At 36.3% G+C, this 14161-nt stretch overlaps 1 protein-coding gene across 1 annotated transcript in view; it reads right to left on the minus strand.

Annotated features, from left to right (window-relative positions):
• SHLD2 (shieldin complex subunit 2) overlaps nt 1-14161 on the minus strand; it is a 94312-nt gene that overhangs the window by 22469 nt on the left and 57682 nt on the right. The window contains exons 5-6 of the mRNA XM_061196609.1: nt 5467-5661; nt 4993-5127 (exon numbers count right to left, since the gene is read on the minus strand). Coding sequence (XP_061052592.1) covers nt 4993-5127; nt 5467-5661 — 330 coding nt within the window. The remainder of the gene's footprint in view (nt 1-4992; nt 5128-5466; nt 5662-14161) is intronic.

Raw genomic sequence — 14161 nt, forward strand, 5'->3', positions numbered from 1 at the left:
TGGGTACTTCAGTTAATTATATTATTCTGTCTATATGTTTGAAGTTTTTTAAAAAATATATTTATTCATTTATTTATTTTTGGCTGCATTGGGTCTTCGTTGCTGTGCTCAGGCTTTCTCTAGTTGCGGTGAGCGGGGGCTACTCTTCATTGCGGTGCGCAGGCTTCTCATTGCAGTGGCTTCTCTTGTTGTGGAGCATGGGCTCCAGGCACACGGGCTTCAGTAGTTGTGGCACATGGGCTCAGTAGTTGTGGCTCACGGGCTCTAGAGCGCAGGCTCAATACTTGTGGCGCACAGGCTTAATTGCTCCACGGCATGTGGGATCCTCCTGGACCAGGGCTCGAACCCATGTCCCCTGCATTGGCAGGCAGATTCTTAACTACTGCGTCACCAGGGAAGTCCCTGTTTGAAGTTTTTTATACTAAAAGGTTTAAAAAATAAATGCAGACTCCATACATGCATAAAATTCAAACTAAAGGTATAAAGAAAAAATAAAAACCACATAATACTACTATATAGAAATAGCCACTGCTAGCATTTTAGTATCTGTATTTCCAGATTTTTTTAAAATTTATTTATTTATTTATTTATTTTTGGCTGTGTTGGGTCTTCCTTGCTGCGCACAGGCTTTCTCTAGTTGCGGTGAATGGGGGGCTAATCTTCGTTGCGGTGCATGGGCTTCTCATTGCAGTGGCTTCTCTTGTTGTGGAGCACAGGCTCTAGGCACGCAGGCTTCAGTAGCTGCGGCACGCGGGCTCAGCAGTTGTGGCTCGCAGGCTCTAGAGAGCAGGCTCAGTAGTTGTGGCGCATGGGCTTAGTTGCTCCACGGCATGTGGGATCTTCCCAGACCAGGGATCGAACCTGTGTCCCCTGCATTGGCAGGCAGATTCTCAACCACTGCGCCACCAGGGAAGTCCCTGTATTTCCAGATTTTTTAATGTGTATATACATACTTATATATCCACTTTTATTAAAATGGGGTCCTATTATACATGAAGTTTTATAACCTACTTTTTTTTTTAAATTTTTATTTATTTATTTATTTATGGCTGTGTTGGGTCTTCGTTTTCTGTGTGAGGGCTTTCTCTACTTGTGGCGAGCGGGGTCACTCTTCATCGCAGTGCGCGGGCCTCTCACTGTCGTGGCCTCTCTTGTTGCGGAGCACAGGCTCCAGAGGCGCAGGCTCAGTAATTGTGGCTCACAGGCCCAGTTGCTCCGCGGCATGTGGGATCTTCCCAGACCAGGGCTCGAACCTGTGTCCCCTGCATTGGCAGGCAGATTCTCAACCACTGCGCCACCAGGGAAGTCCCTATAACCTACCTTTTTAAACTAAATATTCTATAATGTACACCTCTCCAGGCTAGTGAACATACATATCTTTGATAGTGAATATCTTTGTGTGTCTACCAGACCACAAATAACCCCCTTAACTGTTCCCTCACCCTCTGAAATAAGCTCAGATACTCCAACTGGTACTTGTTTTTCTTTTTTTTTTTGGCCGCTTAGTGCAGCATGAGGGATCTTAGTTCCCATACCCCCTGCAATGGAAGTGCAGAGTCCTAACCACTGGACCGACAGGGAACTGCCTACTTTTTGACCCTGTCCTCCAGGCCACAGCTGACTGAATCAAATTCAATCTAGGCAATCAGATTCTCTTTGCTGGGAATTTAGAAATGGAACTGGTCTCTTAAAAGGAAAAGTAAAATAGGAGCTACAGAGTAACCATCTGCTTTCCATAAGGTTGAGAAGCAGGGAAAGTCTAGACTGAATGAATAAAGCAGATCCATGGAGATGGTGCCTGGGACCCAAAAACCTTTTCAGCTCCTAGTTCCAAGTCCCCCTGAAACCCATCACTCTTGTCCTATGTACTATGACATACTCCTGTATACTTGCAATATATCCCCCTTAATTGTTTAAGTTAACCACGATAGAGTTCTAGTTTTAACTACAAGCCCTCAGTGTCCAAGTTCAAATATAATTTCTTAATACATCCAATGGATGCAAAACCTTCATGTGCATGCATTTTTAACTTTGTGATTCTTTTCTTATCATTTGAAACAAGCCAAGTTATCTCCTCCTCAAACTTGAGTCTTTTACTCCTTAAAGACAGTGGGAACTTTGAATGGCTGCCTGATCTGGGTTTTGTTTTGTTTTTTTTTTTCTGGCCATGCTGAGGGGCATGCAGGATCTTAGTTCCCTGATCAGGGACTGAAACCATGCCCCCTACAGTGGAAGCATGGAGTCTTAACCACTGGACCACTAGGGAAGTCCTCTGATCTGTACTTTATTCTTCATTCATTCATAAAGAAAATATCTACTAGCACAGGCAGTGCTGTGTGATGGGGATACAATGGTGAACAAGCTAGTCAGGGTGCTTTTATTCACAGACTTTACAACCTACTGGGAAATTTAGTTAATTACCAAGCAAGCAAATAAGCTGGATCATCTGTCTGTGTTAGGTGGCATGAGTGCTTTACAAAGAGTGACCTGGGACTTCCCTGGTAGCGCAGTGGTTAAGAATCTTCCCTGGTGGCGCAGTGGTTAAGAATCTGCCTGCCAATGCAGGGAACACGGGTTCAAGCCCTGGTCCGGGAAGATCCCACATACCGTGGAGCAGCTAAGCCCGTGCTCCACAACTACTGAACCTGCGCTCTAGAGCCTGTGAGCCACAACTACTGAAGCCCGTGCGCCTAGAGCCCGTGCTCCGCAACAAGAGAAGCCACCGCAATGAGAAGCCCATGCACCGCAACGAAGAGTAGCCCCCACTCGCCGCAACTAGAGAAAGCCCCCTCGCAGCAACGAAGACCCAATGCAGCCAAGAAAAAACAAAGAGTGACCCGATAGGGAGTGATTATGTATATTCGTGTGTGAGGCCTCTCTGGGGAAATGAAATTGGAGAGCCATCCATGTGGGAGAGCTGGAGGAAAAAGCACTCTAGGCAGGGGAAACATGTAAATTCAAGATCCCAAGGCAGGAAAAAGGCTGGCATGTTCAAGTAGCAGAAAGGAGTTAAGCTAGTAGGTCTGAGGGAGACTGACCAGTACTGAGACAATTCGTGATACAATTCTATATTTGAATCATGAATTAAGGGCATGTACGGATATCAAACCTCCATGCAGACATAACTGTGATTTTGCATGAAGTATAATTATAAAGGTTGAGATCATTTGTATCACTCTGTGCTTAATTAGTAATGTCATGAGAGTACTTTATTGTAATCTGTTTTATTTTTTAAATATTAGACTTCTATTAAATGATTTCAGGAGAATATTGCATTGGAAAGGCATTTAGTTCTGAATAGCTTATTTTATGCATACCCAATTCCCAAGAAGTGTAATTTATGTCCCTAGCCCACCGTCATTAGGACCTAAACTGTGACCAATGCTTGCTACACATGAGGCATACCAAATTCCTACTAACAACGCATATTTCTAAAAAACGCAAATTGGGGATTAGTCTCTTATTATTCTTCTCTAAAACATTGACTCTGTTATCTCCAGTATTCAGTAATGACTGCTTGATGATCATTTCTGATTATATTACCTAAATGTGAGTTTGTTTTCCTTGGGAACAAGTAAAACCAGGGCCCAGTACAGAAAGAATAATACAGAGGATGCCTTAAGAAAAAAAAAGAAATACTAAATGAATAGACAGAATGCTAACAATTTGTGAAAGTAGAATCACTTACTTAAATGATTCTTCAAACTTGGTATTTTCCCATTTTAGAAAGAATGATCTTGAGGTATTAAGGTGGATATTAAAACTTAAAAAACAATGATTATAAATAAATATGCTGAATGAATGAACAAAGAACAACTATACCTTAATTCCTGGATTCATAAATTTTCAATATTAACCTAAATATCACAGAATTATCTAGAGATAACTACAATTCCTCTTCTATTAACCAAATAACTATTAGTTTTAAAAGAATATTCATATTAAGCATGGAGCAATCTGCTTTGCTACAGCTCCACTGTAACTGGAATGACACCTTCGACCTACATTCTGCTCAGCATGCAGTAGACTCATGTTCCTGGCCGTGACATGGTGGTCAACAACGATGGTTTGTCTATAATCGACACATGTTTCAGATTTCTCAACCAAACAAATGTTTGTCACTGTTTGATCTTAACATAAAAGTCAAAAGTCAAATCCTAGTTACGGGCTATTAATGATTAAGAGAGACAATGTGATAGATCTTATCTTTAGATAACTATTTTGAAATAGAAGTTTGCAAAGAAACATTAACTCTTTCAGGTAAAAAAGAATGGGTCACATACTTAATCTCTGAATTAATTTAGCAGAGTAAAATAACTCATAAGCCAGTAATTAAACTGTTTCTGATTGTTGCAGCTAAAGGATCTCACAATATCAAAAGGAAGATGTTATACTATTTAATTGAAACATCAATTCCATTTAATTCAATACATCATAAGTGATTAACTTATGCTTTAAAGAAAAATGTAATCATGTGTCATACTTTAAACATGAACATTCTATGGATGGCTAATAGTCCACACTTTTAAAACAACTGGAATAAAAACCTAGGGCACGGTAATTTATTAAACAGTAACACTGCGACTTGAAAGAGTTAATGCAACTCCCCTAACATCTGCCCTATAACCAGAGAGCAGTTTATTTATCAGAGTACTTTGGCTGAATAAAAATTGTAGAAGCGTCTCCAGAATTAAATTTTTAAACAACATTATCCAAAGAAGGTAAGATCTTCACTATAAAGGTAAAGTAGTATACCTGGGAATAAACAGAAGATTTTATTTTGCTACCATTAATTGTAGAGGACTTTTTAGATCACTGAATTGCTTACAGGAGGTATAAAATTATAACAGAAGAAATCTGCAAAAGAATATTCAATCATGATCAATTATATTTCAAACGTAGTCTGATCTCCAGAGTCTCTTCATCTTAGGCTCATAAGCATTAATCATTTACCTAACTATAAATAGATTAAATGCTTTTTGGTGTATTTACCTTTTTTCCTTTGAAGTTGAGGGTACCAGGCTGCTCCAGGACCCCATAATACAAGCACATAATGTTGACCTTGGGCCTGTTCCACTGTTAACATAACTTTCCTTTGCTTCTGTCCTCTATAACTGTATAATGCCTCTGGAAAAGGAAAAGGAGTATTTTAGTTGGCATTACTCTATTACATGTGATACCGTACTTCAGTGTCTAATGATATCTACTGATAACCAAATGGTACACTAAGACGGTCCTGTATCTTAATTTTTTTTAATTGAAGTATAGTTGATTTACAATATCGTGTTAGTTTCAGGTGTACAGCACGATTCAGAAGAATATACATATATATATTCTTCTTCAGATTCTCTTCCCTTATAAGTTATTACAAAATATTGAGTATAGTTCCCTGTGCCATACAGTAGGTCCTTATTGTATCTTAATTTTTTTATAACCTAAAATTAAGGAGGCACCCAAAATGTTTACCTGTCAGTATAGTGATATCAACAACTCTTAGAACTGCATGGACTAACACGTCTGGCTGAAGCTGCTCCAATTCTACAAATTCTATACTGCTCATTTTCTGAAGCTGCCTCTGAGGAAGATCTCTGAGATAGGAATGTTTTGAAGACACATATGCCAGTAAGTCTTGAAGTACAATATCACTAACCATACTGGAATCTAAGAAAGAAAGAAAAAAAAAGATCACATGTACAAAAAATGGAAACATTATATTTTCCTGATAACATGATATCTTCTTAGAATTGTTTATGTTGTAAAGTGTGATTAAATGTAAAACATGTTTTCATTTCTATAAAACATGTAGCTTATTCTTGAATCAGTTTAGATGCCAAAATAAGCTTGTTATTTTTAACCAATGGAAATGGAATTATTTACCATCTCCAAAAAACTTGCCCTGCTCCCTTACTTCTCTATTTTGTTAATAATATCATTTTTCCACCAATTAACCAAGACCAATATTTCAATTATTTTTTGATTCCTCCATTACCCTGTTGTATCCAACCAGTTCCCTAACTCCTGGAGTCTGATTTGATCACGTCTTCCTCAACTATCCCAACCACTGCTATTCTTCCTCAAGACTGTTAGCATTTCTCATCTGAAATACTCGAAGACTCCCCTAACTGGCTCTCCCAGAACATGCCTTATTCTTTGCCACTGCTAAGCCTCTGCCTTCACTATATTCACTGGCTATAATGCTGTCATCCTCCTCTCTCCCCATCCAAATACTACACAGAAAAACAACCACTATAGACTCCCAGTGATTTCTCCTTCCCCTGAACTTAGTTTTTATCTCTAACTCTCATTTGGCATTTGTGCATGCGCTACTTTGTATTTCTCTTGATTGTTAGATCGATTATTTAATTCTTAAGTCATTATGCTACTTAGATGTTTTTCTCTCCTGTCTCAATTTTTTTCCTCATTTTAATATGTACTTTACATACAATAAAATACACATTTTAAATGTACAGATTGATGAGTTTTGCTGATTAAAATTTAATTTCCCTGAAGGAAAGGGAGGTATGTTTGAATAAATGACTGATTGTTGACGAAAAATAAGATCTTAGCAAAAAACAGGAGTACTTTTTAAAAAGCAGAGTCTATTAACTGATTTCAATAGAAAAAAATAAATGATTCTTCTTTCCTTCTCCCAGTATCATTTTCATCCTAATGTATTTCTTGTGCCACACTAAAGCCTCATTATTCACTCACTCATCAGTAGACCATCCGCTACGTGCCAGGCATTATACCAGGTGCTAGGGACACAAAGACATGAACCCAAGGCTGAAGAAATTATCAACCTAGAGGTTGATAACCAACAATGGGCTTAGGGTATATGCAGTATATGTAAGCATTCCTAAGAGCACACCAAAAGAACTGCCCCGGGAAGTTGGAAGAGGCTTTACTGAGGAAATATTTAGCAAGGTTTTGGAAAAATGCCTAATAGAAGGTTTCTAGGTAGTAACTGGGAAGGAAAGTATATTTCCAGGTAAAGAGAAGGGGCTGGTAATCCTTTATGTACCTTAGACGCTTTTGATATTCTGATAAAGCATAGAGACCCATTATCAGAATAATTTTTTTTTAATGAATAGAGTTTATTTATTTATTTATTTATTTTGGGCTGTGTTGGGTCTTCGTTGCTGTGTGCGGGCTTTCTCTAGTTGCGGCGAGCGGGGGCTACTCTTCGTTGCGGTGTGCAGACTTCTAATTGCGGTGGCTTCTCTTATTGTGGAGCACGGGCTCTAGGTGAGCGGGCTTCATTAGTTGTGGCTCACGGGCTCTAGAGAGCAGGCTCAGCAGTTGTGGCACACGAGCTTAGTTGCTCCGTGGCATGTGGGATCTCCCCAGACTAGGGCTCGAACCTGTGTCCCCTGCAGTAGCAGGCGGATTCTTAACCACTGCGCCACCAGGGAAGTCCCCAGAATAATATTTTTATAACAGCTTTATTGGAATATAATTCACATACATAAAGTTCACCCTTTTAAAGTGTACAATTCAGTGTTTTTTATAGTATTTCACAAAGTTGTGTAACTATTACCATTATCTAATTTTAGAACATTTTTATTACAGAATAATATTTTTAAGTTCATGAAATGAAATAGGATAGTAAAACCAATTATATGGAAATACAGTAATCAAAATATTTTTAAAACTGGGGATAACCTATGAGCCTCATTAAAACATTAAATAACAAGATACAGCAGAGTATGCAGCAACTACTATAATTTCAAAGTATGCCAAAGTATCATGGGCATAAATGATATTCAAGTTATCTTCAACAACTGTAATGTGATATGAAAATATATGTGTTTTCCATTGGTGACCAAGTCACAAGTATTGATAATATTACTGAGGATTGTCACCTTATTCATAATGGAAGGAAATGCTAATTTTCAATAAGCAATTAGTGAAAACAAAGATGTAATATCTTACTGTTACCAGAGATGGAGGTGGGGGGAGGGGGAACTGGATGAAGACAGTCTAAAGGTACAAAGTTCCAGTTATAAGATAAATAAGTACTAGGGGTGTAATGTACAACATGATAAATATAATTAACACTGCTGTACATTATATATGAAAATGGTTAAGAGAGTAAATCCGAAGAGTTCTTATCACAAGGAAAAAGAATATTTTTCTATTTCTTTAATTTTGTATCTATATGAGATGATAGATATTCACTAAACTTACTGTGATAATCATTTCATGATGTATGTAAGTCAAATCATTATGCTGTATGCCTTAAACTTATACAGTGCTGTATGTCAATTATATCTCAATAAAACTGGAAAGAAAAAAAAGATGTAAGGTCTTCCCATCCAAGTTTATGGATGCTTTAATGTAGAGGAATCAATTTTCATAGACGAAAGAGTAGGAAGAACTTTTAGAAGGCTAGTGACCATCCAGCAGATGAAAGGGCTAGAAACCAGGCAAGACTGCTTGAAGGGGAAAACGGTGATAGATTTGTGAACTAGTTCTGAGGTAGAATCCAAGAAGCAATTAGATGTGGAGGGTAAAGAAAAAACTGCAGAAGACATCAAGATTTCTGGCACAGCTGAGTGGATGGATAAAAACAAATGTTCTAAAGCTTTTAGAATCTGATACATGAAATCTATTCTAATTAAGGTCACTCAATTCCTAAATGAATTTTATAAAATAATGGTGATAGCATAACAAAGATAATGAGCATAAGAGAAAAGAACAGACAGTATGAAAGATGAATGAGAAAAAGGGGAAGAGTGGGGATAAGGAGACCAATTAGGTTACAGCAAAACCCAACTCCAGATATCTCCTTCCACAGCTCCAGTTTATTCACCAGGCCTCCTGATTCCTCCTTCACAATATTTCCAGCACATTTGGAATCAGAAAAACTGGGTTCAATTCTGACCTTGTCAATAATGACTCCTCTGAACTTGTACTTAACATCTCTGGGCTTTATTCTTTATCTACAATAAGAGCTTTTTTGGGGGAAAACAGATTGCTAATATCAAATTATTTACTTATTCTTACTTCATAAAAATTTGTACAGAAACATCTGATTACTTAGATTTCAAATAAAATAGTCTACTTCATGAAAACATTGTGTTAAAACTTAGATTTATATACTTAATTTAATAATATTTAAGATAAATTTATATCCTGTCACATTATCAGGACTAGGTTATTAAAATTTATAACACCATACTGTAATGAGGAAAGAACAAGAGCACAATACACATATTGATCAAAAGTAAGAATGCTCTCATGAGTTGTAACAACTTGCAAAAACAAAAAAACAAAAAAAACTCTTAACTAAACTAACCAAATTGACTTGTTCTTTCAGAAGAAAAACAATTGCAATATTCTCAAAGTATCAACTGTTAACTATTTCCCTAAATCAAACAAAAAAAGCCTTAGAACATACTTTATTTAGCTACTAACTTGTGTAACCTGTGAAAAACAAGGCAATGTAAATTCCTATGTAAGTATAAAAACAAATTTGAAGTAACCTCTAAAGGTTATTTAATTCGCTCAAGGTTTTTCACATTGTTCTACAAAACCTGAAGCTCCCCAGGTTCCATAGGATATTCTCCACCCAGAATTAGATCCTAAGATTTTTATGAAATTACTGAACTAGAGCAATCTCACTTGAATCTAGATCAGTCTTAAAACCAGAACTATCTACAACATCTGTCTCTCAAATCCCTTGCAGAATATTTACATACCATGTTATTTTCATTATTGTAAAACATTCTTTACCCTTCCATTGTATTAACATCTATAAAACATTTATAAAAGCCATTTAGCTCCTTGGAAATATGCTTTTGAAGATGTAGCAACTTCGTATGCTCATAATAAAAGATTAAACTTTAATCTTCTTTTTTTCTAAACTTTAATCCTTTAAAGAAATCCCAAAATTAAAAATTGGCTGACTTCAGCTGGCCAAAACCATACCGTTTTTAATTACTATAGGTTCACACTAAATCCTGATATCTAAGAGGGCAAATTATTCCTGCTTTTCTTTTTCAAAAATTCCCAGGCTAAAAAAATATATATATAAATATAAATAAATAAATACAATAAATGCCCAGGCTGCTTTTGACCACTTACTCTTTTACCTATCAGAATAATCTTATCAAATTTAATGAAAATCTTATTGGGATTTTGATTGGATTTTTACTGAATTTCAGAATAATCTTATCAAATTTCATGAAAATCTTATTGGGATTTTGATTGGATTTTTACTGAATTTATAGATCAACTTGGAGAGAACTGAAATCTTTACAATGTTAAACCTTTCAATGAACAAAGTATGTTTATTTAGTTCTTTAATTTCTCTTAATTTTTAATTTTTTAACAACAAAATTGTTAAATTTCTTACTAGATATTTAGTACCACATGATAATATTGTAAATGGTGTCTTCTCTTTATTTGTGTTACTAGTTGTTAGTCACTCCACTCTAGAAATGCAATTGACTTTTGTATATTAACCTTACACCTGGCCACCTTGCTAAACTTTCCCATTATTTCTAATAATTTGCTTGTAGTTTTAAGAGGGGAAAGATCCTTTGTAAATCTATAAATAATAATTATAATAATCCATCACATCATCTATAAATAATGACAGCTTTATTTCTTCTTTTCCAATCTTTTTGGAAATTTCTCTTTCCATGTTTTCTCACACTGGTTAGTATCTCCAATAATATGCTGAATAAAATTAGTAACAGCAGCATCCTAGTCTCGTTCCTAATTTTTTAAGGAATGTTTCTAATATTTCTCCAATTAAGATATCTGCTCTGGATTTTTTAAAGATACTCCTTATGAATTTAAAATAAATTTCCTTCTAGTCCCAATGAATAAGGGTTGAATTTTATTTTCAAAAGCTTTTTTGTACCTTTGAGGTGAACATATATGGCTTTTTTTAACTTCTTTTTTTTGAACTAATATTAGACTTACAAAAAAGTTGCAAAAATAGTGGAGTTCTCTTATATTCCTTATCCTATATCCTCTAATGTGAAGATCTTCATAAGTACAGAATAATTATGAACAGGAAATTAATACTGCTTAAATATTAACTATAAATCTTACTCAAATTTTACCAATTTTCCCACTAATATCCTTCTTCTATGTAGCATCTTATCCAGGATTCTACATTACATTTAGTTGTTATTTCTCTTTAGTCTCCTCCAGTCTGCAGTAGTTATCAGTCTTTTTTTAAAAATATTTATTTATTTATTTGGTTGCATGGGGTCTTAATTGCAGCAGGCAGGCTCCTTAGTTGTGGCTCGTGGGCTCCTTAGTTGCACACATGGGCTCCTTAGTTGTGGCATGCGAAGTCTTAGTTGCGGCACGCATGTGGGATCTAATTCCCCGACCAGGGATCGAACCCGGGCCCCCTGCAATGAGAGCATGGAGTCTTATCCACTGCGCCACTGGGGAAGTCCCCAGTCTTTCTTGTCATTCATGACCTCGACACTTCTGGAGAGTATTGATCAATTACTTTGTAGAATGTCCCTCCATTTGGGTTTCCCCAATGTTTTCTCATGACTGAAATGAGGTTATGCATTTTTGGCAAGAATACCACAAAAATTATGCTGTCTCCCTTTCAGTGCAACATAGCAAGGAATTCATGATATCCTTAATACTGATATTTACCTTAATCACCCAGTTAAGTTGGTGTCTGCCTTGTAAGTTGGTTTTCTCCTTGTAAGCTGATAACTACCTTGGGGAGACATTTTGAGACTATGCAATGTTATTTCTCCCCAAACTTCCATCTACTAATTTTAGCATCTATCAATCAGTGGATCCTTGTTTGCAATATTTATTACTGAAGTGGTTACCTTATGGTAATTCTCTGTTTTCCTTTTTCTTCTCACATTTATTCATTGGAATTCCAATTTATTCATTGGAATTGTGAAGAAGAGCTCTTATTTGTTTGTTTATTTGTTTACTTAATTTATTTTGTAAGTCAGTCAGTCAGTTGAATGTTTATTTCGGTATGAACCCATAAATATCTTATTCTATGGGCTATAATCCAATACTATCTTTTCTTTTTTTCCTTAAATTGTTCCAGTTTTGGCCAGTAGGTACTCCTTCATGTTGGCTCTTGTGTTCTTTCAAAACAACCCTTTTCTGACACCACCAGATGTTCCAGGCTCTTCTTGTATTTTCGCTGTCCCAGTCCTGTAATCAACCACTTCTAGCAGTGCTGGTTCCTTTTACAGACCAAGATCTGGGCCCTAGGTATGATCATTCTTACAGAGGTGTCACTACTTCTGTGTCCTCTCAGCAGACAGAACTAGGAAATATATGTACTAAGCATAGTAGCCCACCTATACACATATATCTATATTTCTGTATCCCTATATCTATGTGCTTATCTATCTATAATATTGAAAACCATGAGCTTATACTAGTATTTCTAGCTCTAATCCAAAAGGTTCCTTTTAACCTTCCTTCTTTTTTAAATATAACTTCTTTCTTTAACAGTGAGAAACCCAATTCTCATTATCTACAATTTATTTACTTACTTGTTCAATTTTAGTACATATACAGAGTTGTTGCTAATCCATTCCTCTTTGAGAAACACTTTTACTAACTAGATTACAGCATTTATGTACGTTTTTTTCCTTAGCCTTACAGAATCCAGTCAATACACTGTTTTCCAGTTTCTTAAGTTTGTTCTTTTTCCCCCCACCCTTCTGTGTAGTTATTTTATTCATCTGTAATACTGTTAGGCTCATTTGTCAGTGTTCATTCCATTTTGGGTTCCCCCTCCACCACATTCTAATTGGTTTTAATCGTTTATTTTCGGGGGTATATGAAACATCACTGTGGTTCTGTGAGACAGAGCCACACAAAAAGACATACTCAAAGAAGTGTCGCTCCCTCCTCATCAATGTTACACTATTTCCATTCCCTCTTTCATCTCTCTCATAGATGCTACCCTATTTCCATTCCCTCTTTCTTTCTACCCCTTTCCCAACCTTTCCCAAGATTGCAGGTATCCAATCTTTTTATTTCTGGTTTATCCCTTCTGCATTTTTTTTGCACAAATGAGGAGTTACATGTATATTTTCTTATTCCTCCCTTCTTTCTTAGATGAAGGATAGCATACTACATACGCTTTTGGGGGCTTTCTATTTTTCACATAACAATATGTCGTGGAAATCACTTCATATCACTTCATAGACTCTTTTTCATTTTCTTTTTACATCTGCATAGTATTCCACTATGTGACTGTACCATAATTTAATCAACCATTCTATGTATGAGCATTTCAATTTTTTCAATGTCTCGTAATTATAAACAATACTGCAAACAATAACCTTGTTCCGATGTATTTTCATATTTTTGTATTGATAGTTGTATCTTCAGGATGGATTCCTAAAAGTAAGCTTGTTGGGTTGAAAGCTGCGTACATACGTAATTCTGTTAGGTATCACCAAATATCCCTCCAGAAGGGTTGTGGCAATTTACCTTCCCACCAGCGATGTGTAAAAGAGCCTTCTCCCCCACAGCCTCATCAACAGAATGTGTTGTCCTAGTTTTTAATTTTTGCCAATCTGATAGGTGAACAATGACATCTGTGTTGTTTTAACTTGAATTTCTCGCGTCTACTTCTCATTTTTCCATCAGGTCCGCTGTTGCTCAATTTTTAAGAGTTCTCCACATATTAGGAATACTACCCTTTTGTCTTAGATGTATGTTGCAAATATTCCCTCCAAGTATGCCAGCTGTGTTTTGTTGTTTTTAGTCATTCAAATTTTTATTTTTCCATAGGTAAATGTATTAGTCTTGTATTTTACTGCCTCTGGATTCTGAGTAATAGTAAGAAAGACTTTCCCTACACCAGGTTTAGAGGGGAATTCATCTATGTTTCCTTCTAGTAGTTATATGGTTTTATTTTTTACATTTAGATTTTTTTTTTTTTTTGTAATTCATCTTCTTTTTTAACATCTTTATTGGAGTATAATTGCTTTACAATGTTGTGTTAGTTTCTGCTGTATAACAAAGTGCATCAGCTACATGTATACATACATCCCCATATCTCCTCCCTCTTGCATCTCCCTCCCACCCTCCTTATCCCACCCCTCTAGGTGGTCACAAAGCAAGGAGCTGATCTCCCTGTGCTATGCGGCTGCTTCCCACTAGCTATTTTACATTTGGTAGTGTATATATGTCA

Source organism: Eubalaena glacialis, chromosome 1 (genome assembly GCF_028564815.1).
Source record: "Eubalaena glacialis isolate mEubGla1 chromosome 1, mEubGla1.1.hap2.+ XY, whole genome shotgun sequence".
NCBI classification, from domain to species: domain Eukaryota; kingdom Metazoa; phylum Chordata; class Mammalia; order Artiodactyla; family Balaenidae; genus Eubalaena; species Eubalaena glacialis.